Consider the following 18272-nt stretch of genomic DNA (forward strand, 5'->3'; position numbering starts at 1 on the left):
TTAGATGAGCACATGAAACGCCATTGCATACAAGGCTACGGGCCAAGTGCAGGAATATGGGATTAGAATAATTGGGTGCTGGATGGCCGGCACAGACACGATGGGCCAAAGGGCCTGTTTCTGTGCTGTATAACTCTATGACTCCAAATGTATCTATATTATTTGCCACGACTACTCCCTGAGGTGGTGAGTTCCACATTCTCACCACTTTTTGAATTCCTTATTTAATTTCTTGGTGACTATCTTATATTGATGACAGACTCAGGAGAAGTGCAACAGGAAATGTAGAAGTCCCACCCCAATGACTATGCCATGGGATTCCACTAGAGAGAAAAATCTCACCCAGTGAATTTGCCTGTGTAAAGGAAAGTGGACCAACTCATTGGAATGGATGATATAAAAGAAAAACTGCCTTGATGCATGCAACTGAACCCCTTTGAGTTTTAAATACCTTCCTCCCCGCCGTTGCAGCCTTGTAAGATAGGCATTCCTAGCACCCTGAATTCCTGGGGCATAAATGGCAGGAAATATAACATAGTAACAGTTAAATGGTAGCATTTTCCAGCAAGAGTTCTTCAGCCCATCCGATCTATGTACAGTGTTCCCTTGGTGTACTTCTAAATAGTAACAGTTGCCACTTATTCCTGTAATGTGTGTTAATGTGAGTGTGTCCGCCTGTATTAGGGTTATTTTATATTGCTCATCCCCAGCAGTAGAACATTTTGGAAATGTTGGTGGGGGAGGGGCACTGGAAGTCAGAGAGCGGCTCCATGTCTGGTTTCCCATCCTAATTCATTCAAGTTATACCATGGAGACAGCCTAACTTCAGGGGAAAATCCTGCCCACTGTTTCTGTAATATCCAGTAATAACACTTAATAACTTTCAGTGCAGCACTTTCTCATCTGTTTTGTTTTTATATATTAGGCATACATCAGAGTGATTGATATCAATGAACATCGGCCACAATTTTTAGAGACTAAGTATGAGGTATGGATTCCTGAAGACACTCCTCGCCTGACAAAAATCCTGCAGATCAGTGCCCGAGACACAGATGGGAGAAGCAAACTGATTTATACCATCCAGAGCAGCGTTGATGTTAACAGCCTACAACTGTTTCATCTGGACCCTACCAGGGGAGTGCTAATGACTACCGATGAGCTGGATTATGAATCGATGCACCTGCACACACTCACCATTATGGTAGGTTAACCACATACCATGAAATACTAGGCAGTCTAATGTTTTAAAAGGATTGTTTAAAAAGTCTTCTTATCCAATTAGTGCTTCTTTGGAATGGATTTCACCAATGCTGTCACTTTCCCCTGGCCTTTCTTCACTCTACTGACAGAAGTTTATCGGAATCACGCCATTTCTGCCAAAGTTATGGAGGTGGAGAAGATGGGAGGAAATTCCTGGCTCTATTGTTAGCATCAAGCACTCCCATGTCAAATGTAGCATGGTTAGACATAGTGTGAAGCTCACTCTATCTACCATCTCCCAACAATATGCCTCAGTCCTCAATTCAGAAAAACAAACCCCTACTACACCAGTAGGACATTTTTCTGTTCTCCACAGCCAGTCCACCAGTGGCCTAGCTAAATGAGATTGGCAGCTTAATTTCAATTTTTCCAGGTCTATGCTATATACCCAATCCCACTGGGATCTGAATTGACATTGCCGAAACTCACTCTATGTCGGACCCAATTAGACATTTGAGGCAGGATCAGGCCGTGTTATAACACGTTGGACAAAGAGTTGGAGTGGGATTCATACATTGGCACTTTTTGGACAGTACACTAGGAGACCCAGGACTGCCCTAAGAAAGTGTTTTTCATTGTACTGAAAATATTTCTATGTCGTAAACTAAGATTGAAGCATGTAAGGTCCATTTCCATTTCAAGTGAAATTAATTTGACTAGTTCTCTTGGTTCCATAAAACTGGCATTGTTAGCATCACAGTCTGCTTCTGTGGAGGCTGGGAATGAGATTGCTATTGAGCAGGAAATAATTTCCATTTTCTTGGAATCATATGGGAAAAGTCTTAACTGTGCCAAACCTGTGCCATCCACCATATGGTTGCTGTCAATGTGCAAAATGATAAATTATACTCATTTCCACAGCGCTGATAACCTTGCTTTGATATTCAAGGTCATGAAAGTAATATTTCTATAGTTTGCTTTGCCAAGCTTCCTGGTTGTATCGCCTTCTGGTTGCACTGTGCCCAGCCTTCAAGATGACATATTCTCACACTGAGCACAGTGAGGACTATGACACAATGTGCTGGCATGTCTAACTATCCTTTTAAACTAAGATGTAGACATGACTGCAAGGGAGTGATGAAATGATATTTCCTCTGTGACAGCTGTTAAGATACATAAGTTAGAAATCTGTTAAAATTGGGGCTGATATTTCCATTCCTGGCTCAAGTATCTTGATATTTGTCACCATCTGGATTTTATTTTGAAAAGGACGTCTTATCTTGTTTTTGCATTAAGTATCTCTCTTTTGTTCATTGTAACTTAGGAGGTAAGTGAGAGATATATATTTTAACTTCCATAAAACATTTAATAAGATTAGGGAACAGTAGAAGCGGAAAGCATTCAAGATGGAGTTGAAAGTGAATTGTTAGTTGGTTAGATAATAGTAAGCAGGGAGTAAATGCCGCTTGCAACAATTCTAATTAAGCAACAATATCCAGAGACCCAGTCACTCAGCAGCTGGGTATGGAAATGGCAAAATATGTTTCTTAAAATTGTAAATGAATTCATATCAGTGTAAAATAGGGCAGCCAATATGATTGTATATAGATATAGAGATAATTAAGATGTCACAGGAAAGATTTGGCTAGTTACCCACATTACAATCCCATGGCGCTTTACAGTTCATGAGTTACTTTTGAAGTGTAGTCACTGTTGTAATCTAGGAAATGTGGCAGCCAAATTGCATACAGCAAGCTGCTATAAACAGCAATGTGCTAATGACCAGATAATCAGTTTATGTGATGGTTGAAGGTTAACTGTTGGCCAGGTCACCGGGGCAAACCTCCCTGCTCTTTTTCAGATCGTGTTATGGTATCTTTTACATCCACTTGGAAGAGCAAACAAGGTCTCAGTTTAATGTCTCATCCAAAAGACAACCATGAACCTTCTCTTAGATTAGTATGAGTTGATTTTACCTGCTCTGCTGGTGGTTAGTGCCCATCCCGCTGAACAAACAGAGTGATGAGGCTGATGCAATGTCATGGTGACTGCTTTTCTTATTCAGGTAACCTCTATGCATTCTATGTGGGTCAGTGGCTAAGGCCAAGGTTTAATCAGACAAGAAACTGTCATGACCCCTGCTTCTCTCTTGTTGAATATGATTGGTCATTCAGTCACTTTCTCTTCAACGAAGTAATACAGGCATAGTCTTAAAAAAAGTCAAATCACCCCTAAAATATTGGCCCAATTCTGTTCACTGTACTTATGATTAATAGAGTAATGAAATGATCCAAATTGGGGTAACTAGAATGGCTCTGGATCTATACAGTTATATAGTAAATAAACCCCACTCTACTGCATCAGGATCAATAACATGGTTGCACTATAAAGTGCTTTAAGGGTTAATATCACTGGTTTATTTTGTTTGTTTATCCCTACCAGTTAAAATAATTCTGGTCGTAAATAATGACTCTGGGCAGGCTTCCAACAGACCTGAATGGTATTTTGTCAACATCATAAAATTGGCTGCATTTCATTTTTAGAAGAATTTGATTTGTAAATCAGACTTAATAATGACTGTATCTTTGAGTAACTTATTGCATTCTGTGAGATCAGGATATTTAACAGATGCTATTTCCCCAGCTAAAAAGGAATGTGGAGAATAATTAGGTGTTACTGCATATTGCTGTTTTACATGTGATGCTGGATTGAACCCAAGCGAAAAGTAGGGCAGGATAATTTCTACAAAGGCAAAATACTGTAGATGCTTGTTACGACTAGGTGAGAAAGAGGTCTAGGGTTCCCTTTCAGCCTTCACCTTGTCTTACTGTAACAGGGTTTAATTTTAAATACACTGTTTTTAGTTCCCCCTTGGTGAATCCTTGTTCACCGCTTTCCAATTATAAGGCAAAGAAACCAGCACAAACAGGCTTTCTTAGGTTCAAAGAAGAAAAGTTGAAATTTTTTTAAACTTAAACTCTAATTCACTTAACGCCTACGGATGCATGACGCACCCACGCTAGCATGCATACGCGATACACACACGCAAATAGGGACGGAAAAGAGCAGAAGAAAAATAAAAGTAGAAAAGTTTGAGGCAATATCCGAAGAGTTTTTGTTATGGTTCTTCGAGCTCACTGTAGAGTCCTTGCTTGTAGGTAGATCTTGCTTTTCATTGGGGCCCAGTATTCTTCTTAAACCTTGTTCGCTGTAGGAGACTTTTCACTCTTGGGGTTCATGTGTCTTCAGTGTATTCAGAGGCTTGTGAGAAAGAGATGGGAGCAGGCTGACAGAAGAGGCTGTGGTGAGCCAGCCAGGAGAGATCTTCTCAGTCCAGGAGCATTCTGCTTTCTGCCCAAACTGTTTGTACAAATTCAAAAAACTCAGGTTGCCCACCAGGTTAGTCATGTGACTGTCTGGTTTGACCATGTCCATTTGTGTATTCGGCCATCTTAGCAGTCAATCTGGACTGCGTGCTCCCCCACCTTCACTGTCCAGTGATCAACAGAGATTGTGGGTTGAATGTGTCAGGGAATGGCTGCTTTGTCCTTCCAAATACTGTCTGTTAATATGCAAATATCTTTTCTAGCCACGGCCAATCTGTTTAACAAGTCCTTTCTTCACTCCAGTAACAGTTTAAAATCAATGTTCATGGCAAAATTAATGTGCCTCATTCTCGGCCGGTGGGGGCCTAGCATGACAATGCTGGAAACCTAAAATAAAAACAAAATGCTGAAAAAAACTCAGCAGGTCAGGCAGCATCTGTGGAGAGAAAAACAGAGTTAATGTTTCAAGTCAATGACCTTTCATAACTCTGTTTCTCTCTGCACAGATGCTGCCTGACTGACAATGATTTCTGATGGGTTTTGGTGTCTTTTGGTGTCATTGATAGAGGTTTGGAGCATACATGGTATGTATTTAGGTCCAAGGGCAGGATTTTTGCCGTGGACTTCGGAACCCCGACATCGGGACCAAATGGGGGTCCAAGCCTGCACTTGCCGGCAACGAGACCAGCACAGTGATATCCCCGGAGGCATCCTCCTAATTGGCTGCCCTATTAAAAGCAGTTCAATCAGAGGACAATCAGCTCTGAAGTCTCAGCAGCCCCATTGAGAGAAATGGGTGCTGCTGAGGCAGGTAGGAAACCTCAAGTGTGCCCTAAAATGGAGATGCCCTCAGAAGGGTAAAATTAAAAATATTAATCAGTGAGGAAGCCAGTAGGCCCCTCGGATCAGAGGGGAAACCCCTCCGCACGGCTCTTGGGGCCGCAAGTCTGGCCTTTCCTGCCAGCGGCCCTCTCTTTGGGGCATGAAGGTGCTGACTCTGATGGTTCCCCCAGTTTGCCAGAAGGAGACCACCTCCATTAAGCTGGTGGCTATCGCACGTGGCAGGGAGGGGGTGGTGGGCAAAATACCAGCAGCTGGTAAAATCGCCCCTAATTGGGACCTTTATTATGTAAATTGGCTACCTATGTACGTGGTGTGGGCAGCCAGTCCACTTTGCTGCCTGCCCCTGGGAAATACCCCCAGTGGCAGGCATGTGTCAGGGAGCCGTCCCGACATGGTTCGCTGCTATTTTTCTGCCCACCCCCACCCCGCCTCCAAGCCTGCCACCCTGGGCTGGGAAGATTCAGCCCCAAGAGTCGTACAGCAGAAGAATAAACTAATCTGTTTCTTTTTGCCCAGTTTTCACTTTTTTAAAATAAAAATGAAAATGAAATGAAAATCTTTCTGCATGTAGAATTCTGATGGAGTTATGATCTGATTTTTTTTGTAAAAGGTGCGGGATCAGGAAGTTCCCATTAAGCGGAACTTTGTCCGGGCCATTATTAACGTGGAGGATTCAAATGACCATCCGCCCAGATTTACCAGTCCCACTTACAAAGGCAGTGTGAAAGAAACTGCACCGCTTGGATCTGAAGTTCTGCAAATATCTGCTTTAGACAAGGACACAGGAATTAATGCAGAAATCATATACACCATTCAATCAGGTAACAAGAACATCAAATACAGAATATTTTATAGATAATAAAGAGGCTAATTTTGTGCAGTTGTTCAACATAGATACGATCACAACATAGAAAAGGGTGAGAATAGCCACTTGAGCTATCTTAACTCATTCACCCAGAAAACCATACAGTTCCCCTTCATTACAACATTAAAACAGTTTGTTAACTGGTTTCAGGATGTTTGCCTCCACTACCTTCCCAGCATGTCCATTACATAGGTTAATTCTATGTAAAAAAATGTGCCTGACATTAATCCTAAATTTGCCTTTCACTAGCTTGAATCTGTGCAGCCATGTCTTACTCCACAATTTAATTTGAATATTACTGATCCAAATTTATTTTTTCTTTACCATTTATTGTCTTATGTACCTCTTTAAGATCACGTCTCTGTCACTTGCTTTCAAGGTTGAAAAGCCTAAGATTCTTTCCTCAGTTCTCTAACACCAGGGGTCATTCTCGTGACTTTTCTCTGCACTGCCTTTCAGGGTTCGACTGGTTCCTTATTTGTTTTTATTTGTCCAGGACTTAAATACAAAGGTTAAGGCTGGCACTACAGTGCAGTACTGACAAAGTGCTGCACTGTTGGAGGTGCCATCTTTCAGATAAGCCATTAAATTGAGGCCCTGTCCACTCGCTCAGGTGGATGTAAAAGATCCCATGGCAGTATTTTGAAGAGCAGAGGAGTTATCCCTAATGTCCCAGCCAATATTTATCCCTCAATCAACATCACAAAAACATGTCGTCTTGTCATTATCACATTGCTGTTTGTGGGAGCTTGCTGTGTGAAAATTGGGTGCAGTTTTTCCTACATTAAAACAGTGACTACTTTTCATCGGCTGCAAAGTTTTGGGATGTCCTGTGGTTGTGAAAGGCGCTATATAAATTCAAGTTTTTCTATATCTAGAATTGAACACAGCACTCAACAAGGAGTCTAACCAAAGTGACATAGAGTATTATATAAGGCCATGCAGCATATTACACTATAGTACCGTTTAACAATGTATAGCATCTTATTGCACATTCATTTTTATCCTTTTTAATTAAAACTGAGACAGTTGTTGAAGATATGTCAAGTCAGCTGCTGTTTATGGCCATTAAAATAAAGCTATGGACCCCTGTCCCCCTTTCCTTATCAATTCATTGCATAACATCCCAATTAATATATATAAAAGCTAGTCAAAAAGTGACACTTAATATAAAGCTTTATATGTGTGCAGCAATGAACCGTTGAGCAAATTCAGAAATAGGCAGCCCAATAATGTCATAACTGTGAATCTTTATTTCATTGATAATTGTATATAAGATCTCACACCCTGAGCCAAGTGCCAATCACATTTACAGTACGTGTAAAAGAATAACTTTCCTCCCATGTGTTTTTCAGGCAACAGTGGCAATATGTTCACTATTGACCCTGTTTCAGGCAAGATAATCGTGGCTAAGAAGCTAGACCAAGCTGCTAAAGGATGCTACAACTTAACAGTGAAAGCTCAAGATCAAGGTTACCCTCAGCTCAGTACACTTGTCAGTGTTGATATCATTGTTATGGTCTCTGATAATTCTCCCCCCAAGTTTCTGATGAAGGAATATTACAAAGAAATCAGTGAATCGACCAACATTGGATCTTCAGTTGTCATGATAACTGCAATCAGCCAATCAGCAGTGACTTATGAAATTAAAGATGGAAACATAGATGACGCATTTCATATCAATTCATATTCCGGTGTGATATCTGTTCATAAGGTGCTGGATTTTGAGAAAAACTCATCTTACAAATTGAAGATTCAAGGTACCAACATGGCTGGTCTATACAGCAGTCGAATGGTGTTTATAGACATTATAGATGAAAATGACAACCCACCTGTCTTTATTCAATCTCAGTATATTGGCAGAATCAATGAGAATTCTCCTATCAACAGCATTGTGCTGGATGACAGAAACGCACCCCTTGTAATTCAAGCAACTGATCGAGACAAAGATGCCAATGGTATGTTGGTGTATCAGATCATGGAATCTGATATATTGAAATACTTTGCGATTGATTCCAATATGGGAACACTCAGCACAGCTGCTGTAATTGACCATGAAACCATCTCCATCTTTCATCTTACCGTGCAGGTGCATGATCGTGGGGAGCCAGGTCTGTTTGCAGCAGAGGTAGCAAGTGTCACTATAATGGTGACGGACATTAATGACTGTCCTCCAAGGTTTGAGAAAGACTTGTATGAATCGACATTGCTGATACCTGCTCACAAAGGAACTGAAGTTCTCACAGTTAAAGCAGCAGATGCAGACTCTGATAGTTTCTCAAAAATTATGTACAGTATAATAGAAGGAAATAATAAGGAGACATTCACTATTGACTCTTCTACTGGATTAATTTCTGTCAAGGACACAGCCAATCTCAAAGATCATTTTGAACTGACAGTTAGAGCATCTGATGGGATGTACAAAAGTACTGCAGTGGTAAAAATAAAAGTGTTCAGTTTAAAGGAAAGTGGCCTAACATTTGCCCAGAGCTTACAATCGTTTTCATTGTTAGAAAACACTACACTGGCTGAAACCTTAGGTATTGTGAAAGCATCTGGAAATCTGCTGAACGAACCCGTCTTTTACTCTATTTTAAATCCAGATGAAAAGTTTAGAATAAGTTACACATCTGGTGCTTTTCAAACAACTGGAGTGGCATGTGACCGCGAAGAGCAGGAAGAATATGTATTTGTTGTTGAGGCCCATGATATGCGTAACCCTCCCAGAGTTGCCCATACATTAGTTAAAGTCTTTGTGGAGGACGTTAATGACAATGCACCAGATTTTGTCCGTTTACCATATCTAGCTACAGTCCAAGATGATGCAGAACCAGGTGATGTCATATATCAAGTTACTGCTGATGATAAGGACAGTGGAGACAATGCAGTCATCCATTACAGCCTTGTCGATCACTATAGATACTTCTGGATTGATCCCTATCTCGGAGACATTTCACTTCGTGAACACCTTGATTCTGATGCATCAGATAAATATATATTAACTGTCATAGCTCAGGATCAAGGGGATCCTCCACTTTATGCACAGACTAAAGTAGTTATCATTGTAAGAGATAAAACCACCCCTAGGTTTGAGAAAGCATATTATAGGGTCAGTGTACCTGAAAACATTTCTCCTTACACCCCAATTCTTCATGTACATGCCAACAACCCTTCAGGATTCCGTGTGATCTACAACATTGCCACAGAGCGAGCACTGCATTTATTTTCTATTGAGTTCAAGGCTGGAGTTCTGAATGTGATTGACTCCCTGGATTATGAAAGTCAGACAAAGCATGTTCTGACTGTGAGGGCCACAGATTCAGTGACTGGATCTTATGCAGAAACGATTGTTGAGATTGAAGTTGAAGATATCAATGACAACCCTCCTGTGTTTACAGAAAAGGTCTATGATGCAGCATTATCTGAGGCCTCAGCTATCGGCACCTCTGTGGTGCAGGTCAGTGCCACTGATGCCGATTCTGGAAGGAATAAAGTTATTAGCTATCAGTTTGCAGCTGTTACTAATAGTTCAGAATACTTCCATATTGACACTACTAATGGCCTTGTGACAACAGCACGTATACTGGACCATGAAAAGACCCAACATTACAGCCTTACAGTTAGGGCTATGGATAATGGTATTCCACCATTAAGTAGTGATGTCCTTCTGAATGTGAACATTTCAGATTTCAATGATAACCCACCTACATTTCGCCAAAACCAGTATGAGACTACTATAAGTGACGTGGCTACTTGTGGTCATTTTGTTATACGGGTGCAAGCAAGAGATCCAGATAGCATGGACATTAATAATCTGGAGTATGTCATCATGGAAGGAAATGAACAGAGACACTTTACCATTGGAACAAAATCTGGAATCATTTCCGTGTCTAATTCTTGCAAGAAAACATTAGAAGCAAATTACCACTTGAGAGTGGCCGTTTCTGACCGGGTTTTCAGGCGATCTATACCAGTTCAGATTAGAACTTCCAAGACAAATAAATCCAAGCCCATATTTGATCAAAACATGTATGAGGTTGAACTTGCCGAAAATGCTGCGGTGGGGACACATGTGATTGAACTCTCAGCTATAGATCCAGACTCCGGCCCATATGGCAACATTGACTATACAATCATAAATAAATTAGCCAGAGAGAAATTTAGCATAGATGACCATGGTCGTATTTTAACATCACAGAAATTGGATCGTGAAAATTCAACAGAAAAGGTCATTGCCATTAAAGTGATGGCAAAAGATGGGGGCGGTAAGGTAGATTTTTGTACTGTGAATATTATATTGACTGATGAGAATGACAACGCACCTCAATTCCAAGCTGCAGAATACAAAATCCATATTCCTGCCAGCACACTTAAGGGTGCTCCCGTAATCCAGATCGTGGCTGTTGATGCAGATGAAGGAATGAATGCAGATGTTACTTACTCTGTTGCCTCCGGTGAAGACAAAGTTGAGGAAATATTGGAGATAAATCCTCTTACTGGATTTATCACAATCAAGGAGAGCCTGATTGGGCTGGAGAACAACTCATTTACTTACTATGTGAAAGCACAAGATGGGGGCTCTCCGCAACAAGATTCCTGTGTTCCCGTTCTCGTTAAAGTTATCCCACCAGAACTATCAATCCCACGATTCTCTGAACCACTGTACTCCTTCTCAGCCTCAGAGGATCTCCCAGCTGGGTCAGAAATTGGTGTCATCACGGCAGAGGCTGACCAACCAGTTATTTACAGTCTGGTGAAGGGGAACACAGATGAAAGCAACAAGGGCGGAGTATTTACCCTTGATAAAAACACTGGAATGTTGAAAATTGGAAAGAACATAGACCATGAAAGAACAAAATGGTACCAAATTGATGTAATTGCTCAATGTTTCCATGAGGATCTTGAGGTTGCTTCTTCAGTGTCGATCAACATACAGGTAAAGGACGTCAATGATAACCAACCCATTTTTGAGGCAAATCCTTACAAAGCCTACATTCCAGAGAACATGCCAGCAGGAACCACAGTCATACAGGTGACTGCCAACGACCAGGATACAGGAACCAACGGACATGTGACCTATAGTCTGTCCAATGAATTTGATGATGTTACAGAAGTTTTTGCCATTGATGGAGAAAGTGGGTGGCTCACAACATTGAAGGAACTGGACTGTGAAACAAAGGCCACTTACAAGTTTGCCGTAGTGGCATTTGATCATGGTGGAAGAGTGCAATTGTCCTCAACTGCCATCATAGAAGTTGATGTCACTGATGAAAATGACAATTCCCCACAATTCACAAGGGATATCTACAAGGCAACAGTCAGTGAAGATAGCAAACCTGGGGAAGTGGTTGTTGTTCTCAGTATGGTGGATGCTGATATCGCAGAATCCAATAGACATGCCACCTGCTATATTACAGGTAGGTCTTTGGTATACATACATTCATTTAGACATTGTTGGCATTTAGGCATACAAATAGGTATACCAGACATTAAAATAACTTTCACTTTCACTGCCTGCGCATAGTAAAACATCCACCCATTGTCGACCCCACTGGATATTCATCCCATTGGTTGGATATAGGTGGGTAAAGCATTCTGCCGTTACTGTCCAGGCAGTGAAAGAAATTCCTTGGTGAGATTGTTGGTCAATTTTATTATTTATGAACTGAATTTATCCTAACCTTTTCCAAATGGTTTTCCTTTTATATCACCTCTTACTCCTATTCATCACTCCCTTGACTAAAAGACAGGATGATGAACTGTTCCTTGATCACTACTGTCATTGAACCAGATACCTGATGATTAACATTGGAAGCAAATTTAAGGGAACATAGCAAAAACATTATAAAAGCATTACTTCCTAGCTTGGTATGTTGGTTGTATTCTCCAGTCGTGGTTCATTGATACTCTTATTTCTGCCATGTGCCCTGTGGAGTGCCTTTGGGTTTCCACTCTTTATTAGATCAGTATGGGATTGTTCTAACCCCATGGCAGCACGTAGCTGAAATACAAGCATGTGCTGCAGACATACTGAACTGGTCGTACAATCATGTGCAGTGTGCATCTGAACTTCTGATATGTGCTCGGAACATAGGAGCAGGAGTAGGCCATTCAAACCATCTAGCCTGCTCCACCATTCAACCAGATCATGGCTGATCATCTACCTCAACGCCACTTTCTGGCATTATCCCCATTTCCCTTGATGTCATTAGTATCAAGATATCTATGTGCTAAGGGCAGCAAAGCTTCCCACTGGAAGCTCAAAGTAAGAAAGTTACCCCTTGGAACTTAGAGGAAAGATTACCCTGCTCCTGCTGCAGGAGGAGTCAGGGCAGTACTTCAGCCTACCATTCTGACCCAGCCAGCGTTGGTGGGGCAGTCATAAGTCATGCAAGGGGTGGGGGGGTTCCTGGTGAGAACTCTGTCACTAGCCCACTACTGGCAGGAATGAAGATAGAGCCCCAGAAGGAAAGAAGTGGCCACTAAGTGGAGGCAGAAGGGCCCCAAAATCCAAGGTTTGATTATTTTTCTTCTAGGCCTCCACTAGGCTGAGTCCTAAAAAAAGATACACTACCCCAAGGTCTACCAGAACCCTTCTCCTGGTAATCTGTGACATTGATAGCAGTAGCCAAAGAATTGCAGGGAAATCATGCAAACTGTCAGACCAGTGTCCCCGCCTCCCCACCGCTATATGTTATTTATATGTGGTGCACCAGTGAAAGGGGTTGCCTTGCCTGCTGTGATTGAGTGGGGTGGCATTTTTCTGTCAGGCAGGAATGTTGAAGCAGCACTCCCAGCCAACTTTCCTCTGCTATTCCACTCAATTGGAAGAAAATTCAGTCCAATATGTCTTTTGCTGTGTTAAACTGCCAATGTAACCAGGATGTCCATTCCTGACTCCACATTTTCTTTCCACACTCTTACTCAATGAAGTGCCTTGGGATGTATTTTTATATTAAAACATTTATAAATGGATTTGTTGTCAGATAGCGTTACAATCTAAATTAATAATCAGATTTTATAACTATATTGTGCCAAATATGTCACAATTTAATTAATGAGCTATATTAAAAGCTATGAATTACCAATTTGTTCCATTAGGTGGCGATCTTCTGGGCCAGTTTGCTATTGAAAACTTCCAAAACCAATGGCGAGTTTATGTAAAGGAAAGTCTGGACCGAGAGGAGAGAGAGAAATACATTCTAAATATCACGGCCACTGATGGCAAGTATCTGGCTGAATCTGCAGTTGAGGTCCTTGTAGATGACATCAATGACAACAGCCCACACTGCCAACAGGTAATTATCTTAGAAAGGGTGTGTGCAACCTGCAGCGCTGGAGTGCGTGCAGCTCTTTAACATCGCATTTGTGGCTCCCAACCTTTTCCATTTGGATCACATTAACATGAAAAAAGTCTAACAATATTATGTAAGAGTTGTAAAAAGGGTTGCAGACTCCTGTCCTACAACAAAAAGAATATTTAAGGGTCCAACCAAACTTACCACAGTGTTATGATTAGATTAGATTAGATTAGAGATACAGCACTGAAACAGGCCCTTCGGCCCACCGAGTCTGTGCCGAACATCAACCACCCATTTATACTAATCCTACACTAATCCCATATTCCTACCAAACATCCCCACCTGTCCCTATATTTCCCTACCACCTACCTATACTAGTGACAATTTATAATGGCCAATTTACCTATCAACCTGCAAGTCTTTTGGCTTGTGGGAGGAAACCGGAGCACCCGGAGAAAACCCACGCAGACACAGGGAGAACTTGCAAACTCCACACAGGCAGTACCCGGAATCGAACCCGGGTCCCTGGAGCTGTGAGGCTGCGGTGCTAACCACTGCGCCACTGTGCCGCCCATGGTGGCAGAATAGGTGAAACAAAGTGACTCCTGGCAATGCAGATGGCCATGAACATCATCAGACTGCACCAAGCTGCGCACATGCGTGCGCGGCATTCCACATTGCCAGGACTGGTTGACACATGCGCAGATGACGTCATCACGTAACGCGGAGAGAGCGGGGTAGGGGGGAAGCGGAGAGAGAGCGGGGTGGGGGAGAAGTGGGGAGAGAGCAGGGTGGGGGAGAAATGGGGGGAGAGTGGGGTGGGGGAGAGAGTGGGGTGGGGGGGAGAGCACCCCCTGGCCACTGACTGCATGCCGCTCGCACCGTGCTTCCCCCACCTCGCCCGCTCTCTTCGGCCACTCACTCCCCGCTTCCCTCAACCCCGCCCGCTCTCTCCGGCTGCTCGCTCCGCACTTCCCTCACCCCGCCCGCTCTCTCCAGCCACTCGCTCCCCGCTTCCCCCACCCCGCCCGCTCTCTCCAGCCGCTCGCTCCCCGCTTCCCCCACCCCACTCGCTCTCTCCAGCCACTCGCTCCCCGCTTCCCTCCACCCCGCCCACTCTCTCCGGCCACTCGCTCTGCACATCCCCCACCCCACCCGCTATCTCCGGCCGCTTGCTCCCCGCTCTCTCCCCGTTTCCCCCGCCTGCTCTCTCTGGCCATTGTTTGCTGCCATGGGTTTACGTTACCGTGCTGTGATTATTTGAGCAGTGCCATCTTTAGTCCTGGCAGCTGCCTGAACGTCGCAGACTGTGATTTTTTAGTGGAACAGGTTACATTTGTGCATGTGCCAGTACAGCGCCACCTAGTGGTTGTGTTATCAACAAACGCAGCCTCGGTGAAATACCGTGGCAATTCCTGGCCATTATCACCCTTGTACCCAGAGAACACACCAAAAGATTCAAGATTCACAAAATCATTTTGAGCTACTTTCAGGCAGTCAGTAATCTATTTAAAGTAAGAGTGAAGTGCACAAGGTACTTGACATCAGTGTCACACTGGATCTCCAGACAACATACTAGGACTTACCATTGCTCTCCTGGAGAATATGGTGAGTGTCACCATTCCCCGAAGTACAATGTGATGTATGTCTCTCCTTTAGCCTTTACACACATCGGGGGAATTTTATGCTCTGCCCCACATGGAGATTGGAGGCAGGGAGAGCACATAATCGGGTGGGATGGTGGCAGGGAAGGACCTTCCTGCCCTGCTGCCAAGTGAGCAATTAATGCCCAATTAAGGGCCACATCCCACCACCGCTATCATTAGCCCAGCAGCGGGCAGGCATATCACCATATTGGGAGCACACCAAGAAAACCTGTGCGGGTTGCTTGCCAGCTCCAGGAGGTGTGGGGTTCCCTTGTTAAAAGGCACTTAGTGCCTTAACAAGGGACCTAGCATTAGGAAAGTGGGGGCCTGCTGAGAGCCACCCTCCTGCCCTTGCTGCTGACCCCTTTGCAACTCCCTTCCCGTGACCCCCACCCTGTGAAACCCCTCCCACTGTGACTTACCCGTGGCCTGGTTCCAGGGCCTTGGGTGAACACAGGAGCACAAGAACACAAGAAATAGGAGCAGGAGTAGACCATATGGCCCATTGAGCCTGCTCCGCTATTCAATATGATCATGGCTGATCTGGGGCTTCAATTCCACTTTCCTGCCTGCCCCTAATATCCCTTGATTCCCTGCAAGATCTATCTATCCTAGCCTTAAATATATTCAACCATGGAGCATCCATAATCCTCTGGAGTAGAGAATTCCAAAGATTCACAACCCTTTGAGTGTAGTAATTTCTCCTCATCTCAGTCATGAATGATCGGCCCCTTATCTTGAGTGAGTCCAGTACTGACAGCAGTCACCGCTGGGGTACTTAATCCCAGGGAAGGCCCTCTACTGTCCAATTAAGTGCTTAATGGCGCTTGATTTGGCAGGCATTCCCCAGAGGAGTTGACGCAGGGCTCTCGCCAGTGCTTTTGCCGGTGGTTGAGGCCCCTGTCGCCAAGACCAAATCCCAGCCATCATGTGCTGAAAGAGGGAAACATTGGAGGAAACATGCAATTGGCACACTGCTTGTGAATGTTGAGTAGAGACAGTTGCCGGAATTTTACGCCACCCCAATGTGCCAGATGGTGGCGGGGCTGCGGCATAAAATGGAGCAGGAGGCTCCGGGAGGCCCTCCCGACCCGCTCCCTCCTCTGCCCCACTTTACGTAGGGCGGGAATAAATGGCCACTTAAGGGCCTTCACCTGCCTCCATGCAGATTTTATGCATGGCAAGTGGGTGTCCTGGAGCAGGGAAAGGATGCCAGGTAAAAGTTGGCAGCCTCTCAGCACCCTGGGGGTGGTACATGAAAATCGGGCACAGGGTGCCCGATTGAGGGCTGACCCTGCTTCCCCAAACACCCCCAGGACCCAACACGCCCCCCCCCCCTTCCTCCCAAACGACAACCCTTGCCTCGCCAGGGCCTGACTGATTACCTCCAGCGAGGCAACCAGAACTCACCAGAAATCCCGGCTCCATGTCTTCATCTGCCATCGGCTAGGCTGCAGTCCCAGCAGTGGCCACCACTCCCAGTGGCACCGCTGGGACTAAGAGCTGCTGCTGATTGGCCAGCAGCTCAGTGAGGCGGGACTTCCTCCCTCAAGCAGGTGGAAGTCCCACCTTGGAACAATTAAAGCCCGGGGACCCATACAATGCGGGACGGATCCCCAGGCTAGGTGGAAGTGTGTTCGCCACTGACTTTTACATTGGTGGCCAGCTCCCCTCCGCCCAACATAAAATCCAGCCCAATATAACACTTTGGTATGTCATTTATGTCACTGGTTACTTATGTTTGTTTGCTTTTGACGTTGGTCTTTCTTTTCACAGCTGATGTACACTGAAGTAATTTCAGAAGGTGCACCTTGGGGTCAGTTCATTTTGAAGGTTTCTGCAAAAGACCCTGATGTTGGCATCAATGCTCAGATTACTTACACTCTGCTTGGGCCAGGCGCAAACAAGTTTCGGCTCGACCCACAGACAGGTAAAAAATAAACAGTTGGGTTTGAAGTTTATGTGTAAATAGCACAATGGTATTTAGCCATAACAAATGAAAAAGTGATATGTAGCCTGGAGCTTGTAGAGGTGCTCAAGTAGCTAACAGATATTGAACAGAGTTTACAACAACATTTGCTGGAGCACAACAGTGAAGTCAAGGGACAGGAACATAGCAATTGATTGAGGTAAAAGTCCAACTAGATTGCCTTCTACTGTTCTGATAGTCATGTGATACAATGCCAATGAAGTTGTTGATTGCTTCTCTTCTGCTTTCTTATGCGCTATTCAACTCTGTTCTATTCTAATTGTGTCTTTTGTTCAACCGAAATGGCAGCTGGTCCAGGCCAAACTTCAGTGTTGCTGGATGCCTCAGATATGGAATTAAAGACAAGTGGTTTGCAGGCTCCTTAAGTAATGCAGAAACTTGCCATGTGGTCCTCTGAGTTGAATTAATGCCTTAAGTAGTAACTTTAATTGACATTTTTCTAATACAGGGTACCTTGCCAATTTGTACACAAAACTAGATTACAAATTTTTAATACTCGTTCCAAGTGTATAAGCATGGAACTTTCCAGGTGTGGTTTCTATGATAGGGAAAAGTTTCCAACAAGTACAAAATCATTCACAATTCTTCAAATGCATGAATGATCCTGACTAATGAGGTATTCTGCTTTGCTTTCCTAGGAAGACACTTTATAACTTTATCAATAGTTTTACAAGAAAACGTAAGGTCAGTCCGGAGATTTAAATTTCCTCCTCATTCTGTTGGGAAGGGTGTAAACTAGCTTGGCAGGCGTTTGGGAACCTGAGAGTAGATTCAGAAAGGAGAGAAGAAAAATTGGAAATGGAAGGTAGAAAATTAGTAAACGTGTTTGGAAGGCAAATGAAACAAAGGCTAGAAAATAGACAGCAAGGGAGTTTGGCAGTGCTAAATGGTATATACTTCCATGAAAGAAGTCGAGGGAATAAGGCAGATGAGCGGAGAGCAGAGGGAAGATGGTGATGTAGTAGTAATGTCACTGAACTAGGGATCTAGAGGCCCAGGCTAATGCCTGGGGACATGGATTCAAATCCCAGCACGGCAGCTGCTAGAATTTAAATTCAATTAATAGTTAAGAATAGTTATGGTAAAGGACAAAAATAGACC

At 43.6% G+C, this 18272-nt stretch overlaps 1 protein-coding gene across 1 annotated transcript in view; it reads left to right on the forward strand.

Moving 5' to 3' along the window:
- Positions 1-18272, forward strand: part of fat2 (FAT atypical cadherin 2) — a 102297-nt gene that overhangs the window by 53779 nt on the left and 30246 nt on the right. The window contains exons 7-11 of the mRNA XM_068043037.1: positions 926-1201; positions 5980-6190; positions 7590-11651; positions 13336-13532; positions 16958-17111. Coding sequence (XP_067899138.1) covers positions 926-1201; positions 5980-6190; positions 7590-11651; positions 13336-13532; positions 16958-17111 — 4900 coding nt within the window. The remainder of the gene's footprint in view (positions 1-925; positions 1202-5979; positions 6191-7589; positions 11652-13335; positions 13533-16957; positions 17112-18272) is intronic.

This window comes from Heterodontus francisci, chromosome 12 (assembly GCF_036365525.1).
Source record: "Heterodontus francisci isolate sHetFra1 chromosome 12, sHetFra1.hap1, whole genome shotgun sequence".
In the NCBI taxonomy this organism is placed as follows: Eukaryota; Metazoa; Chordata; class Chondrichthyes; order Heterodontiformes; family Heterodontidae; genus Heterodontus; species Heterodontus francisci.